Source organism: Oncorhynchus clarkii, chromosome 17 (genome assembly GCF_045791955.1).
Source record: "Oncorhynchus clarkii lewisi isolate Uvic-CL-2024 chromosome 17, UVic_Ocla_1.0, whole genome shotgun sequence".
Classification (NCBI taxonomy): domain Eukaryota; kingdom Metazoa; phylum Chordata; class Actinopteri; order Salmoniformes; family Salmonidae; genus Oncorhynchus; species Oncorhynchus clarkii.
Window position 1 is genome coordinate 72,128,819 of NC_092163.1, and position 21,463 is coordinate 72,150,281.

Here is a 21,463-nt window from a genome sequence, read left to right on the forward strand (position 1 = left end):
TGGGGGTAGGCCAAATAAAAATGTGATTCACAATTTAAAATATATATATATACGTATATATCTATTTTTTTAAACAAACAGTCAAACAGTCCATTTATATTTTCCAACAGGGCTATACATTTGGGTGAGCTTTTTCTAGCGCCTGAATAGTTTTGTTTCACTGCCAAGTATAACATTAAGCCATCTACTGTTCAGCAAAATAACAACACAATTTCAAATACAGGTAGCCTAGTCAAATGATTAACATCCAATCAAATTAACCGTTACTCTCTCGCGAGAAACCTTCACTCTTGCGCCGACATTTAGAAATAAAACATGCCAATTTTAAAAATAAGCCACAGGAGTTTTTTGAGCGAGAATTAAGACAACTTTCGAGTAGTAAGACATGTATAAAAGCAACAGACACCATTAATAAGGGGCTAGAAGTGTCTTATATTGTGAGCTACCGAGTGACTAGGACAGGCAAGCCCCATACTATTGTGAAGCACTTCATTCTTCCTGCTGCCACGGATATGGCTGGGACAATGCTGGGGGGAAAGGCCAAAAAAACATACACAGATCATGACTTCATCAAACAACATGATTTCATGACGCATCAGTGACATGGCAGGAGATGTTTTGAAACAATTACTGCTTTGCATACAAGCCAGTGAATTCTATGCGTTACAGCTGGATGAGTCAACAGACGTGGCGGGCCTGGCACAGCTCCTGGTATATGTCCATTACGTTTATGGGGGGTCAATTAAGGAAGACATCCTCTTCTGCAAACCACTGGAAAACAACACAACAGGAGAGGATATTTTTAAAGTACTGGACAGCTTTGTGACATCAAATGGACTTTGGTGGTCAAGATGTGTTGGTATCTGTACTGATGGGGCAAAATCCATGACAAGGAGACATAGTGTAGTGGTAACATGCGTGCAAGCAGTTGCTCCCGGCGCCACTTGGGTACACTGCAGCATCCACCCAGAGGCTCTTGCTGCCAAGGGAATGCCTGAGAGTTTGAAATATGTTTTGGACAATACACTTAAAAATGTTAAGTTTGTTACTTCTACCCCCTCCTTTTTCGAACATTCTGTTAAAAATCGCGCAACTTTTCAGCGTCCTGCTACTCATGCCAGGAATATAGTATATGCATATGATTAGTATGTGTGGATAGAAAACACTCTGAAGTTTCTAAAACTGGTTAAATCACGGCTGTGACTATAACAGATCGTGTGTTTCATTGAAAAACGCAAGAAAAACTGCTCTCTGAAAGCTACAAATAATTTCCATAAGTCACTTTCATGGGTTGTTAAAAGAGGACAAAATTGAATATCGACCTGCATGCAATTCATACAAATTCCACACGATGTCGCCATTGTCGTCATTTTCAATTGCATTTTTTGTTCGAAAATCCAAGTATCTGGCTTCCGTTTCTTCCAGTCTCCACCAGGACGCTGTAAATGTGGACAATGGCAGCCATTGATTTGCAGACGAGGAGCTATTGAATATACATCGCCCTGTAATCATTTTGATAGATTATAAACGTTTACTAATACCTAAAGTTGGATTACAAAAGGATTTCGAAGTGTTTTGTGAAAGTTTATCGTCAACTTTTTTAATTTTAAAAAATGACGCAGCGTTTAAAAACGATGTTTTTTTCTGAATGACACAGCTTCCATAGAAAGCTATTTTGGGTATATATGGACCGATTTAAACGAAAAAAATACCCAATAGTGATGTTTATGGGGCATATAGGAGTGCCAAGAAAGAAGCTCGTCAAAGGTAATGAATGTTTTATATTTTATTTCTGCGTTTTGTGCTGCGTCGGATAAGCAGAGTCTTTGTTTACGTCGCATTCAGGCATTTTGAGGTGGTGCATGCTATCAGATAATACCTTCTCATGCTTTCGCCGAAAAGCATTTTAAAAATCTGACTTGTTGGCTAGGTTCACAACGAGTGTAGCTTTAATTCAATACCCTGCTTGTGAATTTTGATCAAGGTTTGAGTTTTAACGAGTACATTTAGCATTTAGCGTAGCGCATTTGCATTTCCAGGTGCCTACTTGAGACATATGCGTCTCAAGTAGAATCAAGAAGTTAAAGCAAGGCCCCTGAACTCTCGTGTATTTTTACAACATACAGAAGTGCGCTGGTTATCAAGAAGTATTGGCACATTTTTTTTTCATTTAGAGATGAGCTTAAAGTTTTCTTTCCTGACAATAATTCTCACTTGTCTGCCGCTTGCATGGTGACGAGTTTCTCACATGACTGGCCTATCTGGGCAATGTTTTTTCTCGCCTGATTGATGTGAATCTAGGATTACAGATACTCTCCACAAATCTATTCAATGTGCGGGACAAAATTGAGGCTATGATTAAGAAGTTGGAGCTCTTTTCTGTCTGCATTAACAAGGACAACACAGGTCTTTCCATCATTGTATGATTTTTTTGTGTGCAAATGAACTCAAGCTTACGGACAATGCCAAATGTAAAATAGCAAAGCACCTGAGTGAGCTGGGTGTGCAATTACGCAGGTACTTTCCCGAAACCCCTTTCCCTTTCATGCCCTGCCTCCAGTCCACTTACCGATATCTGAACAAGAGAGCCTCATTGAAATTGCAACAAGCGGTTTTGTGAAAATTTAATCAGAAGCCACCGCCAGATTTCGGGATAGGGCGGTGCTCAGAGTTTCTTGCCTTGAAAAATAGCACTGTTAAGACAGTGATGCCCTTTGCAACCACGTACCTATGTGAGAGTGGATTCTCGTCCCTCACTAGCAGGAAAACGAAATACAGCCAGAGACTGTGTTTGGAAAATTATTTAAAAATGAGACTCTCTCCAATACAACCCAACATTGCAGAGTTATGTGAATTATTTCAAGCACACTCTTCTCATTAACCTGTTGTGAGTTATTCAAATAAGGTTTTATATGTAAGATGGCAAAATAAAGAGCAACATTATTGATTATTATTATATTATTTGTGCCCTGGTCCTATAAGAGCTCTTGGTCACTTCCCACGAGCCGAGTTGTGACAAAAACTCACACTCGTTCTTATGTTTAATAAATATATCTTATAGTGTGTGTGTGTGGCAGGCTTACAATGATGGCAGAAAACAACATTTGAGAGTGCGCTGACCCTTGTGCTATAGGGGGTACACAGCTGGAGGTTGAATGTTTGAAGTGGTATGGGACTATAAAAAGTTTTCTAAGCACCGTCTTAGTTCATTAACCCAGCACTCAGATATGTTACAATGTCTTAGTTCATTAGCCCAGCACTCAGACATGTTACAATGTCCAGAACAATCAGGAAATGACTTAGCCGTATAATTAGCTAGCTGCGTCATAATCGTTTTTGGGGTCTTTTGTAAGCTACTTTTAGGTGCTAACTTTCTCTTTACGAGGACTCATGCACAGTTCATATGTTGGTTATGCACCAGTGTTGCTGAAAGGACTTGATGTAATTGCATTTTTTTTCATCTACATATTACAAATATGTTCACACAAAAAATACTTTCAAAATGTGGTAATCAACTTAGTCCCATCCACAATGTCTACACAACAGGAACCAAGCTTGTCAGAGCAGCTTGGGAGTGAGGAGTGAGGTCATCATCAATGGACTGGAGCGTGGGGGTATTGCTTTTGACGAGCCAGAACAAGACGTTACATTGTTTTCAGGCCACCTCGCTAAGACCCATCAAATGACTTCATGGGTCTCAGAAGAACCCCAGGCGCCCCGGGACCCACATATCAGGCCAGTGGAGCGTGTAGGCACAGTGGGAGAGCAGAGTGGGAAAGGGCCCTCAAGGCATTGTAACAAACTGGTCAGTTGCATCAAAGGAAAGAAAACCAGGTCATGCAGTGTTTTTACCAGTAGTTGATTGGTTATCCTGGATAAGAACAATTGAGCACAACCTAGAAATGCTTCCTTGATTTCTCAAACACTAGAAGCACAATTGTGAAGAGTCATCATACACACATACTATAGACATACATATGTCTGCAAAAAGAATCATGAGTATGTATGCCAAATATATTGTACTATGTTACTGCTATAGAACGTGGAGAGGCTAATGAATCGGGGCATGTGTGATCAGAAAGCCTCCTGGCTGGTGAAGCGGCCCTCATTTTCCATGGTGCATACATGTGCTGTGAAGCATTGCAGAGTTCTCTTGAGAGATATGTGTGCGTGTGGAATATCATTAAAGATGCTGCAGTAAGGGAGGGTCTTAAAAGAGCTCATCACTCCGTGTTATTTTATTTATTCACTATTCATACAAATTATGCTATTCGAAATATCTATTTTAGAGACCTGTCTCAAGACAAAATAAATACATTAATTAAATAATCGAGAAGCACAATTAGTGGAGCTAAAATAGCATTCAGAGTAAATGAAAGTACACATGATCTAAGGGGAGGGGATGAAACAGACAGTAATTATGCTGGTTGAGTAATTGCAGTGCTATACTTAACTTGCGTACTAAGAGTCTGGTTTGGATGCTGTTCCCTGTGTTTAGTGCTTATGCTGCCTGCATGTCTTTCCAAAGTGTGCTAACACATCTTATAGTATTACCTCTGGTATGTACCTGATATTCAATTGGATATTGTTGAATCAGATTGTGCCGAGTTGTGCTTATTTTATTGAATCCCGGAGAAACAAACAAGTAATTAACAGGTTAACTGTGTAATTACCATTTTACCACGCCATTACCTAGTTATTTCTGTAGTGTAAAATGAAGTGCTGCCTCGTGGTATAGGGTGTGTCCTCTTTCACACTGCTGAGACCCATTTACACTCATCCAGGCGGGATACTGTATAGTGAAAGAGGACCTGACTTGAAAACCTCCATACTGTATACAGCTGCCAAAATATCAGCACTTGTTTTGTTTGTTTACCATCAATCATTTTTGATACATGCGTAATATTATCAATCTATTTATTCAATTTTTGTGAATAAGCAGGTAATGTCCATATTAAATGATGACTTCCATATGATGTTGGTACAGTATGGGACATACTGATGTGATAGTGATGCACTGTGAAACCTATCGGACAGCATTGCTATTATATCATAGAAACATCATTAGACTAGTGTTCCATTTAAGTAAAAAGCTGATAACACTCAGTAGATTTAAATATATGATTTATTTTGATTAAAACAAGGGTTAGGCAATAAGGCAGCTCAGACAGGATAAACAGATAAGCTGGATGTTCCAGTTGTTGAGAGCTTTTGGACACAGATTTCCTCACCATTTCCACATTTCCACACCAGTAAATCATGCATAATTGTGTGTGCGAAGAACGTGCTTGAAGAAAGGGAGGTGGGAAGAACAAAGGGTTAGAAAGAGAGACGAGAGCATGTGATAACAAGCCTGTGATCAAAATAATGCTGTCCAGTTTTAAAAAATGTCATGTTTATCATTTCTCATCACCCCCTTACATTTCACACATTCTGCTGAGGCAGAGCGAAGCATCTTTAAATGCAACAGAGGAGGAGTAAGGGAGGAGGGATGGAGAAAGGGGGTATGAGGAGGAGGAGGAGGAGGAGGAGGAGGATAGATGACAGGCAGAGGAAGGAGGAGGGATTGTGGTTGCGTCTGGTGCTATTGTCATTCTGCTGTTGTGCGCTTCAGCGGCAGGAGGGACTGCTGAAAGGAGGAGTAGAAAACAGAGCCAGGGAGGACAGAGAGAGAGAGAGAGAGAGAGAGAGAGAGAGAGAGAGAGAGAACAGGGAAAGAAAGAATAGAAAGGAGAGCCTGGGCAGCACTGCAACAGCTGCTGCAGCAGTCTGTCAGGCGGACAGAGAGAGGCAGAGGGAATGAGGAGAGGAAAAAATGAATAATCTGTCTGCAAAGAAGAGCAAAGATCCAAGGACTGTGCCTTGTTAGCCTTTTCTTGTTTTCTCTTGAAAGGATAAGGGGACTGAAAGGAAGTCTATTTTTCTCTCTCCTTGCTGATGCTTTTTGAAATGCTCTCATGCAGGAGGCATAGTCAGAAGTAGCGTGAAAGGAGGCAGAGAAGGAGATTTAAAGATGGAAAGGGCGGAAAGCACCAAAACGTACGGCCAAGCCGAGGGCAAAGCTGTTGGCATGGCAGCCAAGAGGGGCAAGTCGGGGGTGCCCCAGAGCGCCCAACGAGGGGAACTGAGGGTGTACCGTGCAGGTAGCTCTGAGGGGCGGCTTCCAGTGTCCTCCAACCTCCGCAAGCAGAGGTCCATGACCAACCTGGCCGTGCTCACCGATGCAGAGAAAAAGATACACCTCTACGAGCCCAAGTGGTGTGATGACATGGCCAAGCCTGGAGCAGGACCCCTCAAGGCAGGCAAGCCCAAGCTGGCAGGAGGGGGTGGCGGTGGCGGACGAGGGGGCGCGCCACTCTCACGCAACCTCTCCAAGTCAGAGCACTCTCTCTTCCAGGGCAAACCCAAAACCTTCAGCCCATTGGCGGCTCCTTCTGGTCTGGTCAGACCCAGTCAGAGCCGGATCCCCCGGGCGCCGTATGCAGAGGTGAAGCCCCTGAGTAAAGCCCCTGAGGACGGAAAATCTGATGATGAGATTCTCTCCAGCAAGGCCAAGGCTGCCAGCAAGAAGCAGGCAGTGGGAGCTTCTGTGGAGTCAGAGGCCAAGAGCCAAGGGGATGGGAGCCAATCCTCCTTCCTCAAGGTGGATCCAGAGCTGGTAGTGACTGTCCTGGGTGACCTGGAGCAGCTTCTCTTCAGCCAGATGCTGGGTGAGTAAAACCAACTTTTTCTCTCCTGCAGACCTCTACCTGCCTGTCGAGCCTGGCTGTGTGTCTGTTGCTCTCTACAGCACAAAACAAAAACGCCCCTCTCTCCTCTCGATGCCTCTCCCCATCAGCACGCCCCCTTACTACAGCTGTCACTAACACCTGCTTGCTACTGCAGTCCTCATTGTCCCTGAATGGAGCTAATCTTGCTGGGTATCGATTGAGATGAACTCCAGGGGTTGTATACCGTCTCGCAGTGTTCGTATTGTATGCACTTGAAAAGCTTTCTCTTGAATGCTGCCCCAGATTTGGCATTTTGTTTTAAAGCCGTATCCTGATTATTGTGAAGCATGGGGGTTTTGATCAGTTACTGCAGGTGGTGGTGGACAATACCTCCATTGTTTGCGTTTAGGTTATTGTTTCTAATATCCAACGTGCTGTTCTCTGGCGTGTGAAGCATGATGTCATTGATTGTGTGTATAAGGTTGTTTCCTGAGATCTATTCCGTTTCAGCTCTAGTCTGCTGCAGTGGGTTGACCAACCAGCTAGGCCCTCAGTGATCCTGCAGCTCTCTTTATGCTCCATGTAGTGAATGTGAATGTGAATGGTTCCAGAAAATAGGACCTGGGAAATAAACTGAGCCATATTGAATTGATTTTAAGTTCCCTGTGAGACATATTTAGACTCCTTCCAGCCCCATTCATCCGTGGTCATTGACAGATGGTGCCCACACTGTCTATATGGGAAGTAAAATAGCCAGGAGTGGCTGGGCTTCTCTGGTCCTCTAGGTATCTCAGTAAAACTACAAGCTCTTTGTTTTCAACCAGGTGTATAAAGAAGATAGAGTAGCATGATATAATGTGTAAATGTCATTGACTGAATACAGCACATTTTGAACAGAATAGCTTTATTTTTCTGAAACATACAGTGCAGTGTAATGTTTCTGACAGGTTTTATACTGACCAGAGGTATATGTTGATCACTGGATTGCTTCCTGTGAAATATATTTATTGGCCTCTGGCTTTGCATCTCATTATCCCAAATGAGTACATTTGATTAGTGTGTTGAGTTAATTGGTTAATTGACTTTGACATTGATCAGAAACAAGAGCACATCAGTTTTAGCTTAAGACCAAGAACCAAATATCCAACTATCCAAATATCCAACTTGTCTTCCTCTGACTGTCCTACATCCCACTGTACTCTAGTTTGTGAATCAGCTGCTGAATTGTTGACCTCATTTTAAATTGTGCCACTGGCTTTATTAGATTGCCAATTTCAAGTACCACATCCCAAGGGACCAGGGATCCAGTCTAGAAGCACGGTTTCTACTGTTCCTAAAGTCTTGCGTCGATACTGCAGTTTAACTGACACAAGGCCCAGAATGACAATTTCTATAGACGGCCACATAGAGTTCCACAGTATGAGTCATAATACCCATAAAGCAGTCAAACAGGGAAATGGTTCCAATAATTTTTCCACCATAAATTTTTCCCATAAGGGATTTTAGAAACACTTAAAATAAGGGCTGCATTTCGTACAGATTTACCCTGGCGTAAATTTTTCATAACCGTGTAAATCTCTCTAGGACAAGGTGAGTTTTATCAATATATTTGCTTCTAATGTGCTAATGGGGCTATCAAAAGGAACTACAAAATGCCATGATGATCTAGACGAGATTGCCGAATTGAAGCAAAGGTAAGAATCTCTGGATTAGCTATCTAACGTTAGCTAAATGTAGTAATTAATACATTGGCAAAGTTTCTCAAAATGGACAATTCTGTGAACTGTCTTGTGCAAGTTTTAAATTCCTCCTTTAAAAGTTGCGTCATACTGCGGCACACCTTGTGTGTTGCCGCAGCATTCTGTGGCATTTTTTCTGTTACTGCAAGTTATTGATAGTTTGACCACCAGAGGGCATCTTTGAGATGCATTTCATAGTATTCCTTATTGGCATTACCAGAGAATTTAAATCCTTTTTTATAATAACATAGTATATGGGATTGATTTTAACCTCTTGGATCTCTAGGGGCGCTATTTCATTTTTGGATAAAAAACGTTCCCGTTTTAAGCGCAATATTTTGTCACGAAAAGATGCTCGACTATGCATATTCTTGACAGTTTTTGAAAGAAAACACTCTGAAGTTTCAGAATCTGCAAAGATATTGTCTGTAAGTGCCCCAGAACTCATTCTACAGGCGAAACCAAGATGATGCGTCAAGCAGGAAATTAGCAGAATCTCTGAAGCTCTGTTTTCCATTGTCTCCTTATATGGCTGTGATTGCGCAAGGAATGAGCCTACACTTTCTGTCGTTCCCCCAAGGTGTTAGCAGCATTGTGACGTATTTGTAGGCATATCATTGGAAGATTGACCATAAGAGACTACATTTTCCAAGTGTCCGCCTGGTGTCCTGCGTGGAATTCGGTGCGCAAACGCCAGCTGCTTGTACTTTTCCATTTGATTGAGGGGAGAAACCATGCTTCCACGAACGATATATCATTGAAGAGATATGTGAAAAACACCTTGAGGATTGATTCTAAACAACGTTTGCCATGTTTTCAGTCGATATTATGGAGTTAATTTGGAAAAAAGTTCGCGTTTTGAGGACTGAATTTTCGTTTTTTTTTTGGTAGCCAAATGTGATGTAGAAAACGGAGCTATTTCGAATTCACAGAATCTTTTTTGGAAAAACTGAGCATCTGCTATCTAACTGAGAGTCTCCTCATTGAAAACATCCGAAGTTCTTCAAAGGTAAATTATTTTATTTGAAGGCTTTTATGTTTTTGTTGAAATCTTGCGTGCTGGATGCTAACGCTAATGCTAACGCTAAATGCGACGCTAGCTAGCCACTTTTACACAAATGATTGTTTTCCTATGGTTGAGAAGCATATTTTGAAAATCTGAGATGACAGTGTTGTTTACAAAAGGCTAAGCTTGAGAGATGGCATATTTATTTCATTTCATTTGCGATTTTCATGAATAGTTAACGTTGCGTTATGGTAATGAGCTTAGGTCTGTAAATAGAATCCTGGATCCGGGTTTGGTAGACGCAACAGGTTAAGAAATTTGGCTTAATTAATTTGAATAATATTATGGTGTTTCTATTCAGAGAAAAATGAAAAACAAAACCCTCACGGTTTCCATTAGGATGGAATGGAAAATATGGCGCTGTACAACGTGACGGTCGAGAGAAGGCTACAGGATTGGAGGATTCTAAATAGTTTACCTTCATTAGACAACTTTGTTACAATATTTCTGTAGATCAGTGATATTTATTCCCATAGTAATTCATTACGGATCCATAACTAAATAAACATTTTCATTTTGAAAGAGTTTTTTTAATCATTATTTTATTAACAAAATGTATTTATTTGTTTGTTAGGCTATTGTGCAGTCTACAATACATACTGTTGTAAACATGGGACAGTGCCTAATTCCTTACATAAGCGAGAGCAGGCCATGTCTGTACTACAGAATGCAGGGCATGCGGGAGACCGACGTTATTTCATAGTGATGTCTTCACTATTATTCTACAATGTAGAAAATGGTAAATACAGAAAAATTGTGGAATGAGTAGGTGTGTCCCATCTTTTGACTGGTCCTTGATTAATTCATTTGATTAACCTCTTTGATCTCTAGGGGCGCTATTTCATTTTTGGATAAAAAACGTTCCCGTTTTAAGCGCGATATTTTGTCACGAAAAGATGCTCGACTATGCATATTCTTGACAGTTTTTGAAAGAAAACACTCTGAAGTTTCAGAATCTGCAAAGATATTGTCTGTAAGTGCCCCAGAACTCATTCTACAGGCGAAACCAAGATGATGCATCAACCAGGAAATGATCAGAATTTCTGAAGCTCTGTTTTCCATTGTCTCCTTATATGGCTGTGATTGCGCAAGGAATGAGCCTACACTTTCAGTCGTTCCCCCAAAGTGTTAGCAGCATTGTGACGTATTTGTAGGCATATCATTGGAAGATTGACCATAAGAGACTACATTTTCCAAGTGTCCGCCTGGTGTCCCTGCGTCGAAATTGGAGCGTAAAGCCAGGTGCAATTATTTTTCCATTTGAGAGCAAGGAGAAACCAGGCTTCCACGAAGGATATATCATTGAAGAGATATGTGGAAAAACACCTTGAGGATTGATTCTAAACCACGTTTGCCATGTTTCAGTCGATATTATGGAGTTAATTTGGAAAAAAGTTCGCGTTTTGAGGGCTGAATTTTCGTTTTTTTTTTTTTTTTTGGTAGCCAAATGTGATGTACAAAACGGAGCTATTTCTAATACACAAAGAATCTTTTTGGAAAAACGGAGCATCTGCTATCTAACTGAGAGTCTCCTCATTGAAAACATCAGAAGTTCTTCAAAGGTAAGTTATTTTATTTGAAGGCTTTACTTGTTTTTGTGATAGTTGCCTGCTAAATGCTAACGCTAATGCTAACGCTAATGCTAACGCTAAATGCTACGCTAGCTAGCTACTGTTACACAAATGATTGTTTTCCTATGGTTGAAAAGCATATTTTGAAAATCTGAGATGACAGTGTTGTTAACAAAAGGCTAAGCTTGAGAGCTAGCATATTTATTTCATTTCATTTGCGATTTTCATGAATAGTTAACGTTGCGTTATGGTAATGAGCTTAGGTCTATAAATAGAATCCCGGATCCGGGTTTGGTCGTCGCAACAGGTTAATATTATGGCGTTTCTTTTCAATGAAAACCGAAAAACCCTCTGGGTTTCTGTTAGGATGGAACGGAAAATATGGCGCTGTACCACGTGACGGTCAGCAGTACAGTACTGGGCTATTTAGCTAAAAAAAAAACCTGTGTCATGCAGATGAGAGACCAGGGTTCAAATCCCCAGTGGGGAGGAAGGAGTAGACTTCTCTCAGAGTCCCCATGCTTGTCTCAGAGCAGCACAAAATTGTGCTAAAGTAATTGTAGGCTTTTGCTTCTAACTTCAATTGATAAAGTGTTTTTAGCCACAATCGGGTTAACCACAATTGATACATTTGGGCACAATCGATAGCGTGCTGGACTTCGCTTGTTTCATTAAATTATTATGCTGGTCTCAGAGCAAATAGCCTGGATTGTTACTCCCATTTCGTTCCTCGCTCTCTTCCATGCGTCATTCAGCACGATTGTGGGCGTGCTGGGAGGATGTACTGTTTTTTATTCTGTATGTATGAATTACAAATCAGCCTTTACTTAAATCAAATTTCTAGTCTATTGCGTTGTTACAATGTGTAATCATTGATGTCCCAGGAGCAGGAGTGGTAAACACTGTTGAAGTGTATAATTGTAATACATACATGCAGACACAGCATCATTCAAATAATGGAGTTTGATACACCTGGTATTGGATATGGCTGAAAAACAACTTTCTAAATAGCAATTTTCACAAATTAACTTTTTGACAAAAAAATATGCATATGTTTTTCTCTGTATTAACTAACATATTCCTCTCAATTGTAAATGTTTTGCTTGACTTGTTATGACGTTATAAGTACTTACATTTGCTTCCTCCGTAATGTTTTGTCAGCCATCTTTGCTGAAGAAAGTCACCAGGGACAGTTGGTTCACGTCAATTTTGTCATAGTAACCACTCAATATGATTGGTCATATAAAAACGTTGGGACCCAAATGCATAATGAGTTCTCTAACTCCCCCTTGTGGTGGTCTGGAGCAATAAAGGCGTGGCGCTGAGTTCCTCTAAGTCACGCGGTGAAAGCTCGCAACTTTTAAAGGAGGAACCACTGTACCTGTTAGCAAAGGTGTCAGCAAGAGATGACATGCAGAAACTAGCAGGGATTTGTAGTTTTGCATGATGTCTACTTTGATGCTAATTAGCGTTTTCGAATCTGAGAGTAAATAGAGCAAAATATATTGAAAGTCACCTTGTCAGAGAGAGATTTACACGGTTATCAAAACATCACGCCAGAATAAGCATACAAGAAACAGCCATTATTTAAGTGTTTATAAAATCCCCTATAGGAAAAATTATTGGAACCATTTCCCTGACCGCAAGATTTTAGGGGTATTATGACACCTCCACTGTAGGGTTCTATAGAGAAGTTAGATTAGAACATTTCTAACTAATAAGAAAGAGACTTTAGTCACCACCTTCGTGCACAAAACAAAACAACCATTGAGTTATTCAAATAATTGTCGCTGAGGCTGATTTGGTTTTCTCCATCACTCACAGACCATTATATTAACATTTTATATTATTTCAATGTCTGCCATGTTTTCGGATGGTGTGATGTTGTCGCTGCTCACACTGATCCCTGTATGTATTGTGTGCTAATGCTCGGATGCAATCCGGATATAGACAGTCCATGAATCTGCTTTTGCGAGTGTGAGTACTGTAGATTACGTTGAAAACAATGGTCGGACAGCTTGGATGTAGAGACCTCAGTGCCACTGTTGTTTCATAGGATGCTCATTTTGGGGTGTATTTTTCTCTGCGGGCTTCTGAAAGGGACAGCTCTTCTCTGGACAGTAATTTAAGATGGTACTGGATGGTTTGAGAACATTAGGCCATTGCTTTGACTGGATCTAGAGATTGCTCCAAGGGCGTTAAAGTCTAATGTTAGTGAGCTCTGTCCTGAATCATATACCCTAGAGACTGATTCAAACAAGATAATTGTTCACTCCAATAATCATACTTGCTGTTTAGAATCGCTTCATTTTTATAGCATTTCAATATGTACCTGAATGGCCGTTATTGATATCAAGAGGTTTTATGAACAAGCCAGTCAATGAACATTCCAGCTAGCCAATATCAAAGAAGTCTGTATTTTGCTGACATCCCAGCTAGGCAATATAGGTGTGTTTGTAGATTCACTCTGGCTATCTATTCCAACTGATCGTCTGAATGTGCCAGAGCGCAGAATAACTGATGAATTTACGAACGCCCAGAGCACTGACACTCCAGATTAAATTTACGAAAAACACCCATAGAGATATATTTTGTTGACATCCCCTATCTCAACTTAATGGATACATATTTGCTGATCCGACTTCATGGCCATGCTTCATTAGTTTATATGACGGGAGGTTGACCTCTTGTGCCTGTCACGCTTAGAACCAAGTAAACAGTGTCAGTAAACAATTACATTGTGAACATTGTGAGTCCATTGTGTGTGTATGTGTGTTTACAATCATGCATTTGGTTGCATAGCAACCACTTGTGACACATTTTCAGAAATGCACTCAATTCTCACCCTCCTAGATTTTCCAAGGAATGGAGATTTTAGTTAAAATCCATTGAAGTAATTATTTTAAAATGAGGAAATGTCATTTAAAACATCTGCTTAATGAATGATTTATTATTTTACAGGATTTATTATTTTACAGGATTTTATAATCCCTCATGAGACAGCATTGCAATGAACGAACAGCTTTGTTTCATGAATGGTAAAACCAGGCAGAATTTCAGACAGGATGAACTATCATATACGAGTCATGACTCGCCTTCCCATGTAATATCAAACAGCCCATGAGAGCAAATATTATAACACACACAATTAAAGCTACAGGCTTCTGCATGTTTACAATAAAGGGCAGCTTGACTGAAACGTCAAGCTGTTTGCAGGAGGAATTTTCTTCATTGATGTAACAGACTATTGGGTAGCCAATCGTCTATGAGTGTCCAGCACATACAGATAGCATTCTAATTCTATGGTCCAACACACTTCTCCTTATTCCAGGTCATAACATTCATTACAGAACATGTCTTTCTTTGAGACAATTCCCCTTCCCTACTGCATGGTATACTACAATAGCCCTCCTTATTGGACAGATACATTTATTCATGGTCTTGTGCATTCATAGTCTGCATAATGCAGCAGTAACCCACTTTTCATTAATATTTTTTTTTGCTCATTACAGGAATAATGAAAGGACTGTTTTGATTCGTAAATATAGTCTCTATTTGTGGGACACATCCTATGACTTCATTCTGATTCGGTGGTACAATAGTCCTCTGGATGTCATAATAGACTTATTTATGAAGTCAGTTTGTGTAATGCAACCTCGCTCAATTACCGGAACAACTCATCATAAGAGCTGGAGATAGACTGGTTCTCCCACTATATTACCTCTATTGTACAGAGTGCAACTCTAATGGACAAGCAAGCGGAAGGAACCTCAATAGCAATCAACAATTGCCAGGATTCAACTTATTCAAGAGGAATATAGTAATGTGGACATACTGTTATACTGTACATAAAGGGGGCTGGAGAATAAGTGCACATGAACATAACTAAGGGAGATTTGACTCGTTCTGTATGGCAGATTCAATATGAATTCCTCCAATAACCAAGTCCACGAGGACAGCAGGTCAGGTTGGTAAGCAGAGCTCTGGGTTATTACGACTACTGCGAGAGAACTAGCTGACGGGGCGGAGGCAGCATCCATGAATTATTGCAGTAATTGGCTTGTTGCAGTACGTTACTTCCGTATTTATTAAAAGTGATTCTCAGAGTTTTGCACGTCTTCGGCAGAAGTAAACAACAAAGTTTTGCAGTTTCGCTACGTCACGATCGCCATAGAGCAGGGTTCCCCGACTTGGTCCTCGGGGTACCCTAACACTACACAGCTGATTCAAATAATCAACTAATCATCAAGCTTTGATCATTTGAATCAGTTGTGTAGTGTTACGGCAAAAAAACAAAACGTGCACTCCTTGGGGTCCCGAGGACCGAATTTGGGAAACGCTGCCATAGAGCCCATTGGATGTGAACAGTCATGCAAGCCCTCCATGACTGTGACAATAGCATTCACTGCCATAGAGTAGCGGTGAAATAGGTATGTAGGGTATAATGGGTGCGGCAAACCCAGTGGTGTAAAGTAATTAAATAAAAATATTTTAAAGTACTACTACTACTTTTACGTTTACTTCACTACATTCCTAAAGAGAGAAATGTATGTTTTACTCCATACATTTTACTTGACAACCAAAACTACTAATTTAAAGGTTACATTTTGAATGCTTAGTAGGGCAGGAAAATGGTCCAATTCACATACCTATCAAGAGAACATCCCTGGTCATCCCTACTGCCCCTGATCTGGTGGATTCACTAAACAAACATGCTTCGTTTGTAAATTATGTCTGAGTGTTGGAGTGTTCCCCTGGCTACCTATGAATAAAAAAAAAACAGAAAACGGTGCCATCTGATTTGCTTCATATAAGGAATTTTAAATTATGTATACTTTTACTTTGGATACTTAATGTAAGCTTATTTGAGTAATTACATTTCATTTTGATACTTAATTATATTTAAAACCAAATACTTTTTGACTTTTACTCAAGTAGTATTTTATTAGGTGCCTTTGACTTGACTCATTTTCTATTTCTACAATTGGGTACTTTGTCCACCACTGGGCAAACCTATCTGGTCATGCTGTTCCACTGGGAGAACATTTTAAACACTCATGGCACTGGAGACAATTGATAATGGAAGAGTGTGTACACACAGATGAAATAGATGAAAGTGATGGGATTTATTTTGCTGTAGGATTTCTCAACCCTTGCTCTCATCGAGTTTGGAAGAAGGTACCATTATATTGTGCGATAACCAAATGCTAGTGTCCTATTTCCTATCCTCTGGGCTGTTTGTAGAGTTGGAGTGGGGTGTTTGTAGAATTGGAGTGGGGTGTTTGTAGAGTTGGAGTGGGCTGTTTGTAGAGTTGGAGTGGGCTGTTTGTAGAGTTGGAGTGGGGTGTTTGTAAAGTTGGAGTGGGGTGTTTGTAGAGTTGGAGTGGGGTGTTTGTAAAGTTGGAGTGGGGTGTTTGTAAAGTTGGAGTGGGGTGTTTGTAGAGTTGGAGTGGGGTGTTTGTAAAGTTGGAGTGGGGTGTTTGTAAAGTTGGAGTGGGGTGTTTGTAAAGTTGGAGTGGGGTGTTTGTAGAGTTGGAGTGGGGTGTTTGTAGAGTTGGAGTGGGCTGTTTGTAGAGTTGGAGTGGGGTGTTTGCTGTGGGAAACAATATAAAGGCCAATCACTGCCATTCTATCTTCTTCTCAGTGAACAGGCTAATCTATTGAGTGGACCTTAAAGGGACGAACTGTCACATAAGTCTTGATTAACTAATCTATACACCTTCATCCTGTCTGTCTTAGAGCCGAGAGCACTGAACAGATGAATTTAGCAATCTGTTAATTATTCTGCTCCCTCATTTTTCTTTTTTTACGGAAAAGTAATAATTTAAACAGTAGGTGAAGAGTTGTGGAGATTTATATGACATTCATAATGTCCGTGGTCTTTCCATTGAGATCTGCTTTAGCGTTGTATCTGTCTGTGTGTGAGTGAGGTGGATTGCCCTCCCTCTCACAGATCACTGCAATGCAGGGCACCAGGGACCTGTCAATCACTTTAGCATGTATTTCCTCAGCAGATGTGGTGCGTAGCCTGCCTGCCTGCATGCATGTCTGCTATTTGGTTTGCTGGCTGCCTCAGCTTCCTGTTTTGGGCCTATATGAAGGTCACTTGCATTTACCCCCTTTGGTGTCTGCCACTAGAAAGAGATGGATGTTTTCCTTGTAGCTCTATTATGGATCTCACATCTTGGCACTGGTGCTCTGAGTTTGTGAAAAGTGATTGATGACATGAAGTACATACATTTTATGGTTAGGATGGTATTAAATCAAATGGCATCATAGATTAAATTGGCAAATACATTTCAACGTTAACTTCTTTGACTATACATGCCATGAGTGGAAATAATATCAAAATAAGGCTAGCTAGAATTAACCAATAAGGGTGTGGTATATGGCCAATATACCAGGGCAAAGGGATGTTCTTATGTGCGATGCAGGGTGGAGTGCCTGGATACAACCCTTAGCCGTGGTATATTGGCCATATACCACAAACCCCAGAGGTGCCTTATTGCTGATTACCACGTAATTAGAGAAGTACATAGCCATTTTTTGTCATACCCATGGTGTACAGTCGGATACAGCCAAACAGCATTCAGGGCTCGAACCTCCCAGTTTATAATCTCCTTTAGATCACATTCACCATTTCCATAATCATTATTTTTACTGTAAAGATCCAATATATCAGCAGGCTTTGTAGGGTTAAAAGTAAATAAATAACTCTTCATGCTCTGTCAGACTAATGGGGCCTTCTTAAAGGGTGTGTCTGTTGTGAGGCTAAATACTAAGGAGGATGGATGAACGCTATGGAAAGGTGCTTGTCACAGCTATTTGCAAAATGGTGGTGAAGTCCATCTAAACTGTTTTTTAAGGAGATAGCTAGGCTATATCAGTTTGAGCTGATGTAAGCTGATATGAACCCAGGTGTAACCTTAAATTGTTTGAAATACTGAGTGCTGCAGAGATGCTTATTTTCAATTAAGTGATGCTGAAAAGGATCAGACAGTGTAATTGCACATGCTTAAAACAGATGAATGAAAGTATACATTTAGCTTACAATAGCACTTCTCAGAACATTAACATGACAGACATTTTTCTGTATCCACTCTTTCATGACGGTGAAAGAGGTGTGAAAGGCCATGTATTTATATTTAATGCTGCACACTTATTTACTCTTCAAGTTCTACTGCATTGTTCTACTGCATTGCCTCAGAGTCAGGGTGCAAAATAGGAGGGGGCCAGGGGGATCAGGGGGATCAGGGGGATCAGGGGGATCAGCTCCCCTAAATGCAACAAAAGTCAAACTTGGAGGGGTCTCTAAATCATGCTAATTTAACTATTCTCCTATGTCTTTAAAATGCAGTGCTAAATACGTTTTACAGTGGTAAATGTTTTTTTGAAAGCTTCCAAATGAATTGAACACCCCCACCTTTCTATCGTACTTCCAGCGCCGACAGAGATGGCCGCCTCACTTCGCGTTTCTAGGAAACTATGCAGTATTTTGTTTTTTTATGTGTTATTTCTTACAATGTTACCCCAGAAAATCTTAGGTTTTATTACATACAGTCGGGAGGAACTATTGGATGTAATAGCAAAGTTAACTCACCAACAATACGACCAGGAATACAACTTTCCCGAAGCGGATCCTCTGTTTGGCCTACCACCCAGGACAATGGATCGGATCCCAGCTGGCGACCCAAAACAACGGCGCCGTAGAAGGGGCAGACGGAGCGGTCTTCTGGTCAGGCTCCATAGACGGGCACATCGCCCACCGCTCCCGAGTATACTACTCGCCAATGTCCAGTCTCTTGACAACAAGGTAGACAAAATCAGAGCAAGGGTTGCCTTCCAGAGAGACATCAGAGACTGTAACGTTCTTTGTTTCACGGAAACATGGCTCACTCGAGACACGCTATTTGAGTTGATACAGCCCCCTGGGTTCTTCACGCATCACGCCGACAGAAATAAGCATCTCTCTGGTAAGAAGAAGGGCGGGGGTGTATGCCTTATGATTAACGAGACGTGGTGTGATCATAACAACATACAGGAACTCAAGTCCTTTTGTTCACCTGACTTAGAATTCCTCACAATCAAATGCCGACCTCATTATCTACCAAGACAATTCTCTTCGATCATATTCACAGTTGTGTATATCCCCCCCAAGCAGAGACATCGATGGCCCTGAAAGAACTTCATTCGATTATATGTAAACTGGAAACCACATATCCTGAGGCTGCATTTATTGTAGCTGGGGATTTTAACAAGGCTAATCTGAAAACAAGGCTCCCTAAATTCTATCAGCATATCGATTGTGCTACCAGGGCTGGCAAAACCCTAGACCATTGTTATTCTAACTTCAGCGAAGCATATAAGGCCCTCCACCGCCCTCCCTTTGTAAAAGCTGACCACGACTCCATTTTGTTGCTCCCAGCCTACAGACAGAGACTAAAATAAGAAGCTCCCGCGCTCAGGTCTGTTCAACGCTGGTCCGACCAAACGGATTCCACGCTTCAAGATTGCTTCGATCACGTAGACTGGGATATGTTCCGAATTGCGGAGAACAACAACATTGATGAATACGCTGATTCGGTGAGCGAGTTTATTAGCAAGTGCATCAGTGATGTTGTACCCACAGTGTCTATTTAAACATTCCCCAACCAGAAACCGTGGATTGATGGCAGCAATCACGCAAAACTGAAAGTGCAAACCACTGCCTTAAATCAGGGCAAGGTGACCGGAAACATGACCGAATACAAACAGTGTAGCTATTCCCTACGCAAGGCAATCAAACAAGCTAAGCGTCAGTATAGAGACAAAGTGGAGTCGCAATTCAACGGCCCAGCCACGAGAGGTATGTGGCAGGGTCTACAGTCAATCACGGACTATAAAAGAAAAACCACAATGTCTCGCTCCCGCTACCAAAACCTGCGGGCTCTCCTTCACTGTAGCCAACGTGAGTAAAACATTTAAACATGTTAACCCTCGCAAGGCTGCAGGCTTAGACGGCATCCCCGGCCGCATTCTCAGAGCATGCGCAGACCAGCTGGCTGGTGTGTTTACGGACATATTCAATCAATCCTTATCCCAGTCTGCTGTTCCCACATGCTTCAAGAGGGCCACCATTGTTCATGTTCCCAAGAAACTAAGGTAACTGAACTAAATGACTACAGCCCTGTAGCACTCACTTCCGTCATCATGAAGTGCTTTGAAAGACTAGTCAAGGACCATATCACCTCCAACCTACCTGACACCCTAGACCCACTCCAATTTGCTTACCGCCCCAATAGGTCCACAGACGACACAATCGCCATCACACTGCACACTGCCCTAACCCATCTGGACAAGAGGAATACCGATGTAAGAATGCTGTTCATCAATTACAGCTCAGCATTTACCACCATAGTACTCTCCAAACTTGTCAATAAGCTCGAGAACCTGGCTCTCGACCCCGCCCTGTGCAACTGGGTCCTGGACTCCCTGAGGGCGCCCCCAGGTGGTGAGGGTAGGTAACAACATATCCACTCCGCTGATCTTCAAGACTGGGTCCCCACAAGGGTGCGTTCTCAGTGTTCTCCTGTACTCCCTGTTCACCCACGGCCATGCACACCTCCAACTCAATCATCAAGTTTGCAGACGACACAAGAGTGGTAGGCTTGATTACCAACAACGACGAGACAGCCTACAGGGAGGAGGTGAGGGCCCTCAGAGTGTGGTGTCAGGAAAATAACCTCACACTCAATGTCAACAAAACAAAGGAGATGATCGTGGACTTCAGGAAACAGCAGAGGGAGCACCCCCCTATCCACATCCACGGGACAGCATCTTGTCGGGTGTATCACCGCCTGGTACGGCAACTGCTCCGCCCATAACCGTAAGGCTCTCCAGAGGAACTACCTGCCCTCCAGGACACCTACACTACCCGATGTCACAGGAAGGCCAAAAAGATCATCAAGGACAACAACCACCGGAGCCATGATAGCGTGTCCACCCCGCTATCATCCAGAAGGCGAGGTCAGTACAGGTGCATCAAAGTGGGGACCGAGAGACTGAAAAACAGCTTCTTTCTCAAGGCCATCAGACTGTTAAACAAACATCACTAACATTGAGTGGCTGCTGCCAACATATTGACTCAACTCTAGCCACTTTAATAATGGAAGAATTGATGTAATCAATTTATCACTAGCCACTTTATATAATGCTTACACACCATACATTACTCATCTCATATGTATATACTTTACGCTATACCATCTACTGCATCTTGCCATCGTGATGTAATTAAATGTATCACTAGCCACTTTATATGTTTTCATACCCTACATTACTCATCTCATATGTATATACTGTAGTCTATACCATCTACTGCATCTTGCCTATGCCGTT

The 21,463-nt window shown here is 41.5% G+C and overlaps 1 protein-coding gene across 1 annotated transcript in view; it reads left to right on the forward strand.

The window, feature by feature from the left end:
- The window catches only part of LOC139371381 (neuron navigator 1-like), a 119,422-nt gene that overhangs the window by 14,122 nt on the left and 83,837 nt on the right, over positions 1 to 21,463 (forward strand). The window contains exon 3 of the mRNA XM_071111747.1: positions 5,964 to 6,710. Within this exon, the coding sequence (XP_070967848.1) occupies positions 5,964 to 6,710 (747 nt within the window). The remainder of the gene's footprint in view (positions 1 to 5,963; positions 6,711 to 21,463) is intronic.